Source organism: Colobus angolensis, unplaced genomic scaffold (assembly GCF_000951035.1).
Source record: "Colobus angolensis palliatus isolate OR3802 unplaced genomic scaffold, Cang.pa_1.0 Scaffold12, whole genome shotgun sequence".
Classification (NCBI taxonomy): Eukaryota; Metazoa; Chordata; class Mammalia; order Primates; family Cercopithecidae; genus Colobus; species Colobus angolensis.
The window spans coordinates 7,186,086-7,202,951 of NW_012113141.1; the positions used below are offsets into that span (position 1 = coordinate 7,186,086).

Here is a 16,866-nt window from a genome sequence, read left to right on the forward strand (position 1 = left end):
AAAAAAAAAAAAAAAAAAAAAAAAGCAATTGGAGGCAAGAATGCCAGAGGAGAGACATTAACCATGTAATTTGAATTTAAAATGTTCGTGGAATATGGGAAATTCAATGCTGAGCCACATGAGCAGGGTTACTTGCTAGGGTCCTGGAACGCACCTCTCTGGCCAGGTGTTTCTTAAGATATCTCTGGTATCTTCTGTTCTAGACCTTAGGTGTAGCCGGCTGTGGGCTGGGGATTGTCCAGCTCCCCTTTCCCATATGGAGCCTTAAGGGTTAGTGTATCCTGTAGGGGGATCCCTAGGACTTTCATCCAGGTCTCCTCTTTCATTCATAGTGAAGGTGAGGCCCAGGATGCGGCACTGGCATGAGTGCCAAGAAACCATGGCCCTTTTCATTTCCTATTCTCTTTCCCCTGATCCCAACCATTGTTTGCAAAGATGGACTGGTGATTCCATTGGTGGAGCTGTCAGCAAAGCAGGTGGCATTTCACATCCCATTTGAAGTGGTGGAGAAAGTTTACCCACCAGTGCCTGAGCAGCTACAGCTCCGAATTGCTTTTTGGAGCTTCCCTGAGAATGAAGAGGACATTCGGTGAGGCCAAAGGACTGATGGTGGGAAGTGGGTTCCTGATACTCCATACTGTCTGCTGGGTTTCCCATAGAACGAAGGAGACATTGTATTTGGGGCAGTGGTGAGAGGAAGACAAGAGAGGGATTGCCTGGGATTCCCCCCATGCCCGCCCCCGCGCCCCGCCCAGAGACAGAGTGCCTAGGGTGTTGTGGTCTCTGACAGGGTCTGCCAAAGGTTATTTGCTGAGTTTTGGCTGTGTCGTCTTCTTCACCCCCAGGCTGTATTCATGCCTGGCCAATGGCAGTGCAGATGAGTTTCAGCGAGGGGATCAGCTCTTCCGCATGAGGGCTGTGAAGGACCCATTACAGATAGGTGAGTGGGCCATCATGCCATGTGGCACACCCTGCTCCTCCCATCCCCTGGCTTATGAAGTAAGAACACACTACACACTGCAAGAAGCTGGAGCATGTTGTCTGAATAACTGCAGGGCCAGGGTCAAGGGCAGAGACCCAGGTCTTGACAGTGCTCCCTGACCACGCCCCCATTTCTCCCCAGGGTTCCACCTGAGTGCTACAGTGGTGCCACCTCAGATGGTCCCTCCCAAAGGGGCCTACAACGTGGCTGTGATGTTTGACCGCTGCCGGGTCACTTCCTGCAGCTGTACCTGTGGGGCTGGGGCCAAATGGTGCACCCACGTCGTGGCACTCTGTCTCTTCCGCATCCACAACGTGAGGCCCTCCCAATTTATCCCGGCCCTATCCTACGCTCCATCCCCCCCTTCTCTGCTGCATGCCTGGCTACAATGTGAGCCCCCTCACCTCCCCTACTCTGCCTCTCTGTCCCCCAGCTCCAGCTCCAGCAAGCCTGTTCTCAGATTATTCCATTTTACTCTGTGTCCCCTTCAGGCTTCTGCAGTCTGTCTGCGAGCCCCAGTCTCAGAGTCCCTGTCCCGGCTACAGAGGGACCAGCTGCAGAAGTTTGCTCAGTACCTCATCAGTGAGCTCCCTCAGCAGGTGGGTGAGGTCGGCACCCCCTCCTGCAATTAGCTCCAGGCCAGGCCGCATAGCAGCCTTCCTGTTAGGCCCAGGCCTCCATGGGTTCACCTAGTCCGTGTTCTGCCTGCCTTTGTCTCTTTCTCCCTCAGATCCTCCCCACAGCTCAGCGTCTCCTGGACGAACTCCTGTCTTCCCAGTCAACAGCCATCAATACAGTGTGTGGAGCTCCGGGTGAGTGTGGTGAGAAAGATGGGCAGTAGGAAGAAAGCAAGCTTGTAGTGCAGAGCGCCGCTTACTCAAGGCTTGCTGTTGTCAGGCGAATCCAGGCCCCTATCTCTAGGTGACTGACTGCTTGTCATCCTCAGACCCCACAGCAGGGCCCTCAGCATCAGACCAGAGTACTTGGTATCTAGATGAATCAACACTCACTGACAACATCAAGAAGACACTGCACAAGTTCTGTGGCCCCTCCCCTGTGGTCTTCAGGTAAATCAGATCTCTGCATACCTGTGTCTGTGGTTGAGGGGGGGCGTCCCTCAGGCTGATGACAGATCCTTTCTTCTATTCTTGCCTGTGACCCCTAACTTTTATTCCCTGAACTGGCACAGTGCCTGGCACACAATTGTCACTAACGAATCGATGGAAGATGGTGACCTTGTACAGTCACAGAGTGGTCTGCTCTTACCTAGCAAGAGTTCTTTTTCTTCCTTTGATAGATCAGGAAATGGAGGCAGAGAAAGATTTAAAGAGGTTTTGTGGCCAGGGGTGGTGGCTCATACCTGTAATCCCAGCACTTTGGGAGGCCAAGGTGGGCAGATCACCAGAGGTCAGGAGTTCAAGACCAGCCTGGCCAACATGGCAAAACTCCATATCTACTAAAAATACAAAAATTAGCCAGGCGTGGTGGCGGGCGCCTGGAATCCCAGCTACTCGGGAGGCTCAGGCAGGAGAATTGCTTGAACCCTGGAGGCGAAGGTTGCAGTGAGCTGAGATCGTGCCATTGCACTCAAGCCTGGGCTACAGAGCAAGTCTCTGTCTCAAAAAAAGGAAAAACAAAAATTGTTACAGATGTCCTTTTCTCTCTGTCTTCTGTATTTTGGGGCTGGAAGCCCTTTTAGGTTTCATTCAGCCCCATCTTACTGTCATGGTTTTCTGTTCCTCTGCTTTTATAGTGATGTGAACTCCATGTATCTGTCTTCCACGGAGCCGCCAGCCGCTGCCGAATGGGCATGTCTGCTGCGCCCTCTGAGGGGCCGTGAGCCAGAGGGCGTCTGGAACCTGCTAAGCATCGTGCGGGAGATGTTCAAACGGAGGGACAGCAATGCTGCCCCCTTGTTGGAAATCCTCACTGACCAGTGCCTCACCTATGAGCAGGTAATCACCCAGCACTGGGGAGCCCCATGGTGGCTCATTCTCTCCCTCCCCCCGCCTCATCCTCCTTTTGCTGAAAGGGACTCTGGAAGGGCTACTCTGCCTTTCTCTGAGCTGTCAGGTGCAGCTCACAGCCTTCTTTGTCTCCAGATAACAGGTTGGTGGTATAGCGTACGTACCTCAGCCTCACACAGCAGCGCCAGTGGGCACACGGGTCGTAGCAACGGGCAGTCAGAGGTGGCAGCCCATGCCTGTGCCAGCATGTGTGACGAGATGGTCACACTGTGGAGGCTGGCCGTGCTGGACCCTGCACTCAGCCCCCAGCGGTGAGTCTCCCCTGAGGCTCACCACAGAACTGAGCCTGGGCCAGCTCAGGACAGACTGAGCCTTCATCTCCTTGTTTGCAGAGACATACCATGATTTTAGTCCTCGGGAAATGGGAGGTGCTGAGCTCTGGTGTTAGCAGTGATTTATGAGTCGTTTTTCTGAGAGGCTTTTATCCTTCCCTCCCCTAAATAACACCCATTTTGGCCGGGCGCGGTGGCTCAAGCCTGTAATCCCAGCACTTTGGGAGGCCGAGACGGGCGGATCACGAGGTCAGGAGATCGAGACCATCCTGGCTAACATGGTGAAACCCCGTCTCTACTAAAAATACAAAAAATTAGCCGGGCGAGGTGGCGGGCGCCTGTAGTCCCAGCTACTCGGGAGGCTGAGGCAGGAGAATGGCGGGAACCCGGGAGGCGGAGCTTGTAGTGAGCCGAGATCGCGCCACTGAACTCCAGCCTGGGCGACAGAGCGAGACTCCGTCTCAAAAAAAAAAAAAAAAACACCCATTTTCAAAATTCCCCCGTGTTTCAGTGATGCTTATGGGGCTGGGTCAAGAAGTACTTCCTGTGTCCTTTTCCCGTGCCCCTCTTTGGGGTGTACACCTACTCCATGCCCATCCTTTCCCAGTAGCCCCTCAGCAGCCTCCTGCCCCTTGTTCCCACAGGCGCCGGGAACTGTGTACGCAGCTGCGGCAGTGGCAACTGAAGGTGATTGAGAACGTCAAGCGGGGCCAACACAAGAAGACGCTGGAGCGGCTCTTCCCTGGCTTCCGGCCAGCGGTGGAGGCCTGCTACTTCAACTGGGAAGAGGCCTACCCACTTCCTGGTGTCACCTACAGCGGCACTGACAGGAAGCTGGCACTGTGCTGGGCCCGGGCCCTGCCCTCTCGGCCAGGTGCCTCCCGCTCTGGGGGCCTGGAGGAATCCCGGGACCGGCCCCGGCCCCTTCCTGCTGAGCCAGCTGTGCGGCCCAAGGAGCCTGGGACCAAGCGAAAGGGCTTGGGTGAGGGGGTCCCCTCATCACAGCGGGGTCCCCGCCGCCTCTCAGCTGAAGGGGGAGATAAAGCTCTGCATAAGATGGGTCCAGGTGGGGGCAAAGCCAAGGCACTGGGTGGGGCTGGCAGTGGGAGCAAGGGCTCAGCAGGTGGTGGGAGCAAGCGACGGCTGAGCAGTGAAGACAGCTCCCTGGAGCCTGACCTGGCTGAGATGAGCCTGGATGACAGCAGCCTGGCCCTGGGCGCAGAGGCCAGCACCTTCGGGGGATTCCCTGAGAGCCCTCCACCCTGTCCTCTCCACGGTGGCTCCCGAGGCCCTTCCACTTTCCTTCCTGAGCCCCCAGATACTTATGAAGAAGATGGTGGTGTGTACTTCTCGGAAGGGCCTGAGCCTCCCACAGCCTCTGCCGGCCCCCCTGGCCTACTGCCTGGGGATGTCTGTACCCGGGACGACCTCCCTTCTACAGATGAGAGTGGCAGTGGGCTTCCCAAAACCAAAGAGGCAGCCCCTGCAGTTGGAGAGGAGGATGACGACTACCAGGCGTACTATCTGAATGCCCAGGATGGGGCTGGGGGCGAGGAAGAGAAGGCTGAGGGCGGGGCTGGGGAGGAGCACGACCTGTTTGCTGGGCTGAAGCCGCTGGAACAGGAGAGCCGCATGGAGGTGAGGGGATGGAAGGAGGGAGGGCTGGGTGCTCCTTAGCCGCAGCGGGGAGGGGCCTTCTAGCTCTAGTTGGGAGTGTCAGGACCATCACTAGGACTGTGAGAATCCTGTTGCAGGCGCTCAACTAGCCTCCCTGCTTTCAGTCTACTCTCGTTACTGCTTCCACATGATTTTCCTAAAATGTGGTGGTGTCACTCTCCTGCTTAAAACCCTTCAATGGGTTCCTGTTGCCCTTACGATAAAATGAAAGTGCTTGGCATGACCTATGAGGGTCCACTTGATCTGGTCTTTGCCTGCTTTGCCAGCCTCACTTGGCTGTTCTGTCCTTTGCACTCCAGTCAGCTGAACCACTCCTGTATCTGCCATGCTCTCTCTTGCCTCCAGGATTTTGGACAGATTGACCTTTCTGCCTGGAATGTTCTTCTCCATTAGCCAGTGTTTCTTCTTCATGTCTCAGGGATCTTAAAGATCACTTCTAGCGAGTCTCTCTGATACTGTCCCTCTGCCCCAAGATATCCCACCTGCTTCCCATTGACTTTTCCCTGTAATAGCTGGCATCACGGCGGCGTGTGTTTATGTATCTGGGTCTCTAACCAGAGCTCCTGTGGAGCAGCGCAGGGCCTGGCATGTAGCAAGTGTTCAAGGAATGTTGGCTGTGTGAGTGAGCATGATGTCCTGCCCCTGGAAGTTGGGACTTCAACCTCTCTGGTCCCATGTCCTCCCTCCAGGTACTGTTTGCCTGTGCTGAGGCCCTGCATGCACATGGCTACAGCAATGAGGCCTCCCGTCTCACTGTGGAGCTTGCCCAGGATCTGCTAGCCAACCCACCCGACCTCAAGGTAGAGCCGCCCCCTGCCAAGGTGAGAGAGACCCCCATCCTCTACCTTCCCTTCCCCCACTTACCCCCAACCTGCTCCCATGCCCCACCCCAAGTGAGAGCCTCCTTCTGCCTCCACCAGGGTAAGTCAGAATCATCTGCCTGTCTCCTGTGTTTCTTCCCTTTCTAGGGCAAGAAGAACAAGGTATCCACGAGCCGTCAGACCTGGGTGGCTACCAACACCCTGAGCAAGGCAGCTTTCCTGTTGACAGTGCTAAGTGAGCGTCCAGAGCACCACAACCTGGCCTTCCGAGTTGGCATGTTTGCCTTGGAGCTGCAGAGGCCTCCAGCTTCTACCAAGGCCTTGGAGGTCAGAGGCTCCATCTCAGCCTTGTACTTCCGTCTCTTTAGAGCCTTATACCTTGATCTCTGTTGACACACTGAGCTCTCTCCTGTGCCCTCAGGTGAAGCTGGCATACCAGGAGTCTGAGGTGGCTGCCTTGCTCAAGAAGATCCCTCTGGGTCCGAGCGAGATGAGTACCATGCGGTGCCGAGCAGAGGAGCTTCGGGAGGGGACGCTCTGTGACTATCGGCCTGTGTTGCCTCTCATGTTGGCCAGTTTCATCTTTGACGTTCTCTGTGCTCCAGGTATGGTGCCTGACCCTACAGTAAGTGGGGAATTGGGGTAGGGGTAGCTTTCTCTAAGAAAAACCAAGAGCCCCAAGGTTCTGAATCACCTTTAGGACCCATCAGGCAGCTTCATGGGTAGGTCTGTGATGATGAGGATTTTGGGTTCCCTTGCATTTTTTTCCCATGCATGATACTTTTGTCTGCCTGACTTACCCCAACTTTTATACAGTGGTTTCTCCCACAGGTTCCCGGCCCCCAAGTCGCAATTGGAACAGCGAGACACCTGGGGATGAGGAGCTGGGATTTGAAGCAGCAGTTGCTGCCTTGGGTGAGTCTATCAATGTCTTGAGCACATCCATGAGCTAAGCCTGGTTCAGGTCTTAAAGGACATGAGACCTGTGCCTTGTTCTGAAGGGCTGTATGGTAATGGGAAGGTCAGGGTGACACGTGTGAGCCAACTAGTGCCTGTAAGATAGTCAGGAGTTCAGGGCAAAACTGTGTGCTATATGGCCGGGTGTGGTGGCCCATGCTTGTAATCTCAGCAGTTTGGGAGGCTGAAGCAGGAGGATCATTTGAGCTCAAGAGTTCAAGACTAGCCTGGGCAACCTAGCAAGACCTCATCTCTACTTAAAAAAAAAAAAAAAAAAATTACCAGGTGTGGTGGCACATGCCTTGTGCTGCCAGCTACTCCAGAGTCTGAAGTGGGAGAATTGCTTCAGCCTGGAGATTGAGGCTGCAGTGAACCGTGATTGCACCACTGCCCTCCAGCCTGGGCAACAGAGTGAAACCTTGTCTCAAAAAAAAGAAAAAAAAAATTGTGTGCTATGGGTGTTGGATAGTGTAAGGGCAGCAAAACAGAAATCTAGGGAAAGGCCTAAGGGAAGTGGTAGAATATGGAATGTGGGTTAAAAAATCAGTAGGTCCTAGACCAGCGAACACCATGAGTAAACACACAATGCAATTAAGTTTTCATGAGAATGAGGAGCCCAGCTTCCCTAAAGTGGTAAGTACGTGCTGGGTAAGCAAATTGGACCTGGTTATGAAGGTTTTGAAAAGCACACCAGAGCTTAGGTTGGATGTAATAGTCAATGAGGACTTCTATAGGTGACATGGACCAAGGGAACCCCTTACTTCATATGCTGATGGCTTGGGAACCCTGGCCTCTTGCCTTTGCTGCCTTGGGAATTATGACTACTCTCAATCCCCATAAGGTCCTCTTTCTCACAGGCATGAAGACAACAGTGAGCGAGGCAGAACATCCCCTCTTATGTGAAGGTACACGTCGGGAGAAGGGTGACCTGGCATTAGCACTAATGATCACTTACAAGGACGACCAGGCCAAGCTTAAGAAGGTAAGAGACTGGGGCCGGGTGCGGTGGCTCATGCCTGTAATCCCAGCACTTTGGGAGGCCGAGGTGGGTGGATGGCTTGAGCCCAGGAGTTTGATACAAGCCTGGGCAACATGGCAAAATCCCATCTCTACCAAAAAATACAAAAAATTAGCAGCTGGGCGTTAGTGACACATGCCTGTAGTCCCAGCTACTCGGGAGGCTGAGGTGGGAGGATTGCTTGAACCCAGTAGGCAGAGGTGCAATGAGCCGGGTTTGCACCACTGCACTCCAACCTGGGTGACAGAGTGAGACCCGGTCTCAAAAAAAAAAAAAAAAAAAGTAAGGGACTGAGGTACTGGGGCCTTTGACAGGCAGAGAAAGAGAGCACATTTTACTACCTTTCTCAGGGAGTTTCCAGTACAATGAGAAAAGTGCTATTTTAGGCTGGGTGCAGTGCCTCATGCCTGTAATCTCAGCACTTTGGGAAGCAGAGGCGGGAGGATCGTTTGAGACCAACCTGGCCAACATAGTGAGACCCTGTCTCTACAAAAAATTAGAAAATTAGCCGGGCATGGTGGCGCGCGCCTGTAGTCCCAGTTACTCGGGAGGCTGAGGTGGGAGAATTGCTTGAGCCCGGAGTTTGAGGCTACAGTGAGCTATAATCATACCACTGCACTCCAGCCTGGGCAACAGAGCGAGACCCTGTCTCTTAAAAAAAAAAAAAAGAAGAAGCAGAAAAAAAGAAAAGTGCTCTTCTGCCCATAGGAGGTAAGTAGGGAATCTTGGGGACATCTCATAAAGAATAAGAGAACACCAATGGTTCTTATAGGAGTGCTAGGGCCGGGGGTGGAAGAAGAGAAGCAGAGGGCATAAAGTCATTCATTCGCTTATTTCAGTATTTATTGACTATCAGTATATTCTGCCTTGTGGGTGTTAATGGAGGATACCAAGATATGTTGGGGTTGAATAACTTACAAACAAAAGACATGTAAGCCAGGAGGTCATCCTGTGGTTGTAACTGGGGAAGGCTCCCTGAGGATGTAGCAGTTGGCCATTTCAAGGAGACAGGAAGGTAACAGAAGTCAGGAGCTAAAGGGCATCCTGTCACTGCTTCTCTGGAGGTCACTGCTTCTGTCTTCCAGATCTTAGACAAACTCTTGGACCGAGAGAGCCAGACACATAAGCCACAGACGCTGAGTTCTTTCTACTCATCTAGCCGCCCAACCACAGCCAGCCAGAGGTCTCCTTCAAAGCACGGGGGCCCATCTGCCCCAGGGGCCCTGCAACCACTGACCTCAGGCTCTGCAGGGCCTGCTCAACCAGGGAGTGTGGCAGGGGCTGGGCCAGGCCCCACTGAGGGCTTCACAGAGAAGAATGTGCCTGGTGAGGTGGGGGCACTGGGCAGGGGGGATGAATGGTGTGGAGCTATGTTGAGGTCCCCTTTCCGGGGCTCATCCCAGCGTCCTGTTTTCCTCACCTAGAGAGTTCCCCACATTCCCCCTGTGAGGGTCTTCCATCTGAGGCAGCTTTGACCCCCAGGCCAGAAGGGAAAGTTCCTAGCCGCTTGGCACTTGGCAGTCGTGGAGGCTATAATGGACGGGGATGGGGGTCTCCAGGACGGCCTAAGAAGAAGCACACAGGTAGGACAGCCTGTGGGCTAGCATAGAGGGAAGGATAATCCTGAAGGTTAGAGTCTAACATCTGGGACTCCTGACTTCTGAGACTGACTTCTTTTGGGGGTTAGGCATGGCCAGCATTGACAGCAGTGCCCCTGAAACAACATCGGATAGCTCCCCAACCTTAAGCCGGAGACCACTTCGAGGGGGCTGGGCCCCCACCTCCTGGGGTCGAGGTCAGGACAGTGACAGCATTAGCAGCTCTTCTTCAGACTCCCTGGGCTCCTCATCCTCCAGTGGAAGTCGCCGGGCCAGTGCCAGTGGAGGAGCCCGGGCAAAGACCGTTGAAGTTGGCAGGTCAGTGGGAAGAACTCCCCATCTTCCCTGATCTGGCCCACCCTCAGAGCCATATCCCTAGTGCAATCCAACCATTGTCTCCCAGCATCCTCACTTTCCCTGGTCCTTCCCAACCTACCTGGATACCCATTTCAAAGAAACCCCAACCCCCGTCCCTACCCCATTGCCCCTTCAGGTACAAGGGCCGCCGCCCCGAGAGTCATGCCCCCCATGTACCCAATCAGCCATCAGAGGCAGCTGCACACTTCTACTTCGAGCTGGCGAAGACAGTGCTGATCAAGGCAGGGGGCAACAGCAGCACTTCCATTTTCACACATCCATCTTCCTCAGGGGGCCACCAGGGTCCTCACCGCAACCTGCACCTTTGCGCCTTCGAGATTGGGCTTTATGCCCTTGGCCTGCACAACTTTGTTTCTCCCAACTGGCTCTCACGTACTTACTCTTCTCACGTTTCCTGGATTACAGGTAAATCATTTGACCTGACCTGGGTATGGGAGGGGGATTAATTGGTGGGGATAAGAGCCTTATCTTTGTGGGGGATTACTGATCTGATAAAGAGACATTATTCTCACACCTCAGTGGTGCCCACACTAACCCAACTCTGCCCTTCTCTCCTTTTCTCTAAGGCCAGGCCATGGAGATAGGCAGCGCAGCCCTGACTATACTGGTAGAATGCTGGGATGGGCACCTGACACCCCCTGAGGTTGCATCCCTGGCTGACAGGGCATCACGGGCAAGAGACTCCAATATGGTGAGGGCAGCAGCAGAGCTGGCCCTGAGCTGCCTGCCTCATGCCCATGCATTGAACCCTAATGAGATCCAGCGGGCCCTGGTGCAGTGCAAGGAACAGGTATTTCTATGGGCAATCTGGGAACCTCTTCTGGGGTATCCGGGCAGGGAGGTTGGGCATGGGAAAGCTAAGGGCCCAGCTCTTGATTCGCATATCCTGGAGTTTACAGATGACTGTTGGTCCTCTCATGGCGACATTTTACCTATTAATGTGCTTTTGCACCCATCTTTACAACTCAAAGGTTAGGTTTATTTCTATTTTACAGATAAGGAAATGGAGGCCTACAGTTTAGGGACCAAGATGATCACTCAGGATAGAAAACTTAAGGGAAGGCCTCATACATATAAGACTTGAATGGGAGGGGGCTGTTAAATTAGTTTGGAACTGGGACTATAACCTGGGTCTTGACTTACTTTGGTCAGTATTTATTCAGTGTGTGAAGCACTCACTGCTCTGATAACGGACTCTAAGCATTGACACTGACCTCTGATGCCTCCCTGGGAATGAGACAGCTCTGAGGGAGACATTGGAATCTCATCTAACACCATCCATGTGGTAAAGGCCTTTCCCCCTTAACACTCTGTTCCCCTCTCTTCCAGGACAACCTGATGTTGGAGAAGGCCTGCATGGCAGTGGAAGAGGCAGCTAAGGGTGGGGGCGTGTACCCTGAAGTGTTGTTTGAGGTTGCTCACCAGTGGTTCTGGCTATATGAGCAAACTGCAGGTGGCTCATCCACAGCCCGTGAAGGGGCTACAAGCTGTAGTGCCAGTGGGATCAGGGCAGCTGGGGAGGCTGGGCGGGGTATGCCTGAGGGTAGAGGGGGCCCAGGGACTGAGCCGGTTACAGTGGCGGCGGCAGCAGTGACAGCAGCAGCCACAGTGGTGCCCGTCATCTCGGTGGGGTCTAGTTTGTACCCGGGTCCAGGACTGGGGCATGGCCACTCCCCTGGCCTGCACCCCTACACTGCTCTACAGCCCCACTTGCCCTGTAGCCCTCAGTACCTCACTCACCCAGCTCACCCCGCCCACCCCATGCCTCACATGCCCCGGCCTGCCGTCTTCCCTGTGCCCAGCTCTGCATACCCACAGGTGAGACCAGTGTTCTGCTGGGGGGTGAGACATGGGAAAATACTGGAAATTCATAGGGGGTTGGAGTGGGGTACTCTGGGAGTATAACTGGGCTGTCCAAAAGTCCTGGTGACGTGGTGGGAGTCCGGGGGACGCAGCCCAACTAAAATAAGAAATGACGTTCGGGTATGGTGGCTCACGCCTGTAATCCCAGCACTTTGGGAGGCCGATGTGGGTGGATCACTTGAGGTCAGAAGTTCGAGACCAGTCTGGCCAACATGCGGAAACCCCATCTTTACTAAAAATTAGCTGGGTGCACGCCTATAATCCCAGCTTCTTGGGAGGCTGAGATGGGAATCCCTTGAACCTGGGAGGCAGAGGTTGCAGTGAGCCGGTAACGTGTCCCTGCTCTCCAGCCTGGAGAACAGAGCAAGACTCTGTCTCAAAAAAAAAAAAAAAAGAAAAAAAAAAACTGTCAGGATAGCAGCTTGTGGGGGTGAAGCAGGAGAGCAACATCCTAATCGAACTTGGCATCTGCCCTCTGTTCTTCTCCCTGCCCCTAGGGTGTGCATCCTGCATTCCTGGGGGCTCAGTACCCTTATTCAGTGACTCCTCCCTCACTTGCTGCCACTGCTGTGTCTTTCCCCGTCCCTTCCATGGCACCCATCACAGTACATCCCTACCACACAGAGCCAGGGCTTCCACTGCCCACCAGTGTGGCCTGTGAGTTGTGGGGCCAGGGAACAGGTGAATGGAGGGGAGGCACACTGGGCATGGGAGGTGGGGAGGGAATCTTCTCTGCCTCTCTTTGGGCTGAGTTCCTGACATGGCTCTCATCCCACTTAGTGAGCAGTGTCCATCCAGCATCCACATTTCCAGCCATCCAGGGTGCCTCACTGCCTGCCCTGACCACACAGCCCAGCCCTCTGGTGAGCGGAGGTTTTCCACCACCCGAGGAGGAGACGCACAGTCAGCCAGTCAGTCCCCACAGCCTGCACCACCTGCATGCTGCCTACCGTGTCGGTGAGAGGACATCCCTTTCTGTGCTCCTACCTGCAGTTGTGCCAGTGGCTCCTCAGAGGACCCTTCCTCTAGCTCTTCATTTGTTTACTGTGGGGTCAGGTGGCAGGTTGGGGTAAAGTGTGAAGAGGATACACCCTACCATGTACCCACTCTTATCTCCCAGGAATGCTGGCACTGGAGATGCTGGGTCGCCGGGCACACAACGATCACCCCAACAACTTCTCCCGCTCCCCCCCCTACACTGATGATGTCAAATGGTTGCTGGGGCTGGCAGCAAAGCTGGGTAACACCTCCCCTCCCTAGGACCATTCCCCCCCCACCTGCTCTCCCCACCTTCCTTATCCCAGACCTCCTTCCTAGCTCTTGCTCAGAGTTGAGGCCTTGGTCGGGTATGTGTGCGTGCGCGGGGGGCGGAGGGTTACCTCAGCTCCTGGGGTGGAGGGAGGCTCTCTGCCAGGCCAGAGCTGAGATATGTAAGTTGGGTCCCTAGGGCAGAGGTGGCCACCCCCGTCTCATGCCCCTCCCCCTGCCCCCCAGGAGTGAACTACGTGCACCAGTTCTGTGTGGGGGCAGCCAAGGGGGTGCTGAGCCCGTTTGTGCTGCAGGAGATCGTCATGGAGACGCTGCAGCGGCTGAGTCCCGCTCATGCCCACAACCACCTGCGTGCCCCGGCCTTCCACCAACTGGTGCAGCGCTGCCAGCAGGCATACATGCAGGTGACAAGCTAGAATTATGGAGCAGGGTGGAGCACTTCTGGGTGGTCTTGGACCAGAGGGAAGGGAGGCAGGGCCTGGTTCTGTGCTTTGTACTAAGGCTCATCCTGCACACATCCTCCTCCAGTACATCCACCACCGCTTGATTCACCTGACTCCTGCGGACTACGACGACTTTGTGAATGCGATCCGGAGCGCCCGCAGCGCCTTCTGCCTGACGCCCATGGGCATGATGCAGTTCAACGACATCCTACAGAACCTCAAGCGCAGCAAACAGACCAAGGAGCTGTGGCAGCGGGTCTCACTCGAGATGGCCACCTTCTCCCCCTGAGTCTTTCACCCGTAGGCTCCTATACAGGGACCCAGGCCTGTGGCTGTGGGGGCCCCTCACACAGGGGGAGTGAAGCTTGGCTGGACAGATCATCCTCACTCAGTTCCCTGGTAGCCCAGACTGACAGCTGCTCTTGGGCTATAGCCTGGGGCCAAGATGTCTCAGACCCTAGAAGCCTAGGGCTGGGGGAGACAGCCCTGTCTGGGAGGGGGCGTTGGGTGGCCTCTGGTATTTATTTGGCATTTATAAATATATAAACTCCTTTTTTACTCTAGTCTACCTGGGCCTTTCCCTTCTTTCCAAACTCCATTGTGCAGATGAACCTTGAACTGGGGGGAAAACTGATGCTTTAGTCTAAGTTTTTCCCACTCCAGGGAGGCAGACAAAACAGAAAAATAAGGATGTTTATTAAGGACATTTCTAGCCCACAGCTAGGGCTCATACTCAGCTCTATGAGCCACTGTCCGACCTCATCCCCATTCAATGTGAATGACATTAGGGAGGCCGGGCCACAGGTAGATCCCACTGCCTGACTAAAGGGGCCATAGCAAGGGGTCCCTCCCATAGCCAGGTATAGATAGATACACGGCTGTGGATGAAAAGGGAAATTTTTTTTTTTTTTTTTTTTAGACAAAGCCCAGTTCTTCTCTCTCGCTGGGGCTCATAGGGAGTGGCATAAAAAAGGCACCCGGAAAGCTCATCCCCATTCAATGTGAATGACATTAGGGAGGCCGGGCCACAGGTAGATCCCACTGCCTGACTAAAGGGGCCATAGCAAGGGGTCCCTCCCACCGGCTAGTTTTTGTATTTTTAGTAGAGACGGGGTTTCACCGTGTTAGCCAGGATGGTCTCGATCTCCCGACCTCGTGATCCGCCCGTCTCGGCCTCCCAAAGTGCTGGGATTACAGGCTTGAGCCACCGCGCCCGGCCGAAAAGGGAAATCTCATTGGACTAATACATTCCCCTACACCCTGCCTGAACCCTCTCATTCCTCCCCACCTCCCAAGATGATGGGTCAAAGGTACCTAGTACCATGATGTGGGGTACCAAAGGAAGTCCCTTTATTCGCCCCAGAACTATGGGAAAAGGATACTCTTCCCTTCTTAGGGGGCTACTGAGGTAGAGGGGGAGGGGCCAGGCCACTCTAATCCCCCTTGTGGGCCCTGCTCTGGGCTTGCCCCTTAGGGAAGCAGAGGGCATTTTGCTGGTACGGGAGGCTGGGACATCAGCCCAGACTGGAATGCTGCAGTTCTTCCCGAAGCCATGAGGGCACTGGCTGTCCAAGCCGGCTCAGCAGCTTCGACAACTCCAAATTATGGTTCCGGAAAAAATCCGTAAGGAAAAGACGGGACTGACAGGAGAAAATGGAAGCAGAAATGGTAAGAAGTGGGACACTAGTGGGACACCGAATCAGATCCTGGAAGTGGAGAGGGATTCCCCAGCCCCTGGCTTTACTTACCTCAGTGTCCATATCTGGATACCTCCGGCCTTTGCTCCGGCCTAGGCAGCGAGTCTTACCACCTTCAAGTCCGTGGCACCAAAATCCCTTATCGTCATCAAACCTGCTCAACAGGAAGAGGCCGTGAGGTGGCAGGGAAAAGAGAAACTCAAGTTCCATAAATGCACAATGCCCCTCTCTGCCCACAGGGACATATCTCTCCTTGTGAGACAGTAAATCCATGTCTCTTAACAGACATGGTCAACCTGCTTCCCCATTTCCCATAGAGTACTCCTCCCCTGGGTCATGCTCTCCCACCTGAGGGTCCGTGTGTAGTTCAGAAAGGGTGTGATACCCAGGAACTTCTGGATGCTCTCCATTGAGGCTGCTGGGTTGGTACGCAGCTCTTGCCCATCCACAATCAGCAACTAAAGGGACAGGGATGTGGTTCCCTCTATATTCCTAAGAAGCCTCTGGGCTGAAGGGAAGAAGAGGGGAAGGGGAAGCCCACTGATGGCTCTTGTGGGGATTATACCTGTCCAGAGGGGTAGTAAGTCAGCCAGCGCTGTAGATGGGTAGAATAGTAGCCAGGGACAAGACAGCGGTTCTGCAGGGAGCGTAGTGCCAGAGGGGTCTGGGAGGAGGCTGAAATCACCTGATAGAAGGTATAGTTCAGAGCAACTGGGTCTCCATGGGCTCGCTGATGCTGAAGGAAAAAGAGAAAGAAGGTGAAGGACTAGTGATTTGACAGTATTATTCTGCCCTTACGCTTGGTTTGGTGACAGACAGCACAGCATGGGTACCCATCCCCAAGGCACTAGTAAGTTTCTCTACCCTCACTCCTTCCTCCCTCTCTAGCAGTCACTGCCCCCTACCCCCTACCCCCAACCTTTAGCCTGTGTGTCCCTAGCTTCAGGCAGACCTGGTACCAGGAGTAAGCCCTGTCAGCAGGGTTGGTGAGCACTGTGATGATCTTGGCTCGTGGCAGGAGGGCAGCCCCCCGCCGTGGTACAACCTCTGAGTCAAAGTAGGTGGCACTTTTTTCAAATAGGAAATCAGTGCTGGCATTGGAAGGAACAGGGAAGAAATCCATGTACCTAGGAAGTAGCACAGAAGAGAGAGAAGCAGAAAAATATGCAGAGTGAAGTCTGTGCTGAGGGAAGCTGGAATGGGGTATTTTGGGGGAAGGGAGTGTTCCTCTGAGAAACATTCAAATGGGACCTAGTCTCACCAGTCAATACCCTTGTGGTAATTAGGGCCGTTGAAGAACTGAATCTCCTCAAATGTGCTGGGGCTAGGGAAGCTGCTAGTTACAGCTGGGTGCAGGCTCAGGAAGAAGTGAATAGCTGTAGTCCCTAAATGGGAGAGAAAGAACAGGCCATTGTGGGAGGGAAAACCGCTCAACAGCATAAGCTTGAAGGAAGTGGAAAAAATAACCACTCTGGGTAGGAAAATCCCCCATGGCCAAACTACAATGATAGGAGGCAAGTCTGAGAGAGGCCCAGGGAAGGGCTAAAACAGTGGTTCTCTGCTTTAACTGTCCACCAGAATGACTTGTGGATCTTGTGAAAACACTACAGATGATTCTGATATACAACGAGGGTTAGGAATCACTGCCTCAAGAGACTGGATCAGTGAGGGGTGGATATAAAAGGAGTTCCTTTTTTTCTCTCTTAAAAATTCAAATTAAGGCCAGGCGCGGTGGCTCATGCCTGTAATCCCAGCACTTTGGGAGGCCAAGGCAGGCGGATCACTTGAGGTCAGGAGTTCGAGACCAGCCTGGCCAACATGGTGAAACCCCGTCTCTACTAAAAATACAAAAATTAGCCAGGCA

At 54.1% G+C, this 16,866-nt stretch overlaps 2 protein-coding genes across 6 annotated transcripts in view; one reads left to right on the forward strand and one right to left on the reverse strand.

The window, feature by feature from the left end:
• Nucleotides 1-13,868, forward strand: part of ZSWIM8 (zinc finger, SWIM-type containing 8) — a 16,554-nt gene extending 2,686 nt beyond the window's left edge. Inside the window, exons 2-26 of one of the 5 annotated variants that reach the window (XM_011928249.1) lie at nt 436-589; nt 846-940; nt 1,124-1,296; nt 1,474-1,581; nt 1,713-1,794; nt 1,929-2,049; nt 2,736-2,937; nt 3,085-3,260; nt 3,926-4,919; nt 5,648-5,779; nt 5,927-6,106; nt 6,201-6,384; nt 6,596-6,694; nt 7,594-7,718; nt 8,840-9,080; nt 9,179-9,337; nt 9,442-9,670; nt 9,846-10,135; nt 10,297-10,520; nt 11,060-11,548; nt 12,091-12,274; nt 12,374-12,550; nt 12,714-12,833; nt 13,088-13,266; nt 13,391-13,868. In XM_011928249.1, the coding sequence (XP_011783639.1) occupies nt 436-589; nt 846-940; nt 1,124-1,296; nt 1,474-1,581; nt 1,713-1,794; nt 1,929-2,049; nt 2,736-2,937; nt 3,085-3,260; nt 3,926-4,919; nt 5,648-5,779; nt 5,927-6,106; nt 6,201-6,384; nt 6,596-6,694; nt 7,594-7,718; nt 8,840-9,080; nt 9,179-9,337; nt 9,442-9,670; nt 9,846-10,135; nt 10,297-10,520; nt 11,060-11,548; nt 12,091-12,274; nt 12,374-12,550; nt 12,714-12,833; nt 13,088-13,266; nt 13,391-13,594 (5,321 nt within the window). In that variant the 3' untranslated portion in view covers nt 13,595-13,868. The remainder of the gene's footprint in view (nt 1-435; nt 590-845; nt 941-1,123; nt 1,297-1,473; nt 1,582-1,712; nt 1,795-1,928; nt 2,050-2,735; nt 2,938-3,084; nt 3,261-3,925; nt 4,920-5,647; nt 5,780-5,926; nt 6,107-6,200; nt 6,385-6,595; nt 6,695-7,593; nt 7,719-8,839; nt 9,081-9,178; nt 9,338-9,441; nt 9,671-9,845; nt 10,136-10,296; nt 10,521-11,059; nt 11,549-12,090; nt 12,275-12,373; nt 12,551-12,713; nt 12,834-13,087; nt 13,267-13,390) is intronic. The other 4 variants (XM_011928267.1, XM_011928259.1, XM_011928240.1 and 1 more) reach the window with 4 other exon arrangements.
• Nucleotides 13,869-14,497: 629 nt separating this feature from the next.
• The window catches only part of NDST2 (N-deacetylase/N-sulfotransferase (heparan glucosaminyl) 2), a 6,205-nt gene continuing 3,836 nt past the window's right edge, over nt 14,498-16,866 (reverse strand). Inside the window, exons 7-12 of the mRNA XM_011929600.1 lie at nt 16,264-16,445; nt 15,955-16,129; nt 15,568-15,738; nt 15,351-15,460; nt 15,054-15,156; nt 14,498-14,945 (exon numbers count right to left, since the gene is read on the reverse strand). Of these exons, the coding sequence (XP_011784990.1) occupies nt 14,820-14,945; nt 15,054-15,156; nt 15,351-15,460; nt 15,568-15,738; nt 15,955-16,129; nt 16,264-16,445 (867 nt within the window). The 3' untranslated portion in view covers nt 14,498-14,819. The remainder of the gene's footprint in view (nt 14,946-15,053; nt 15,157-15,350; nt 15,461-15,567; nt 15,739-15,954; nt 16,130-16,263; nt 16,446-16,866) is intronic.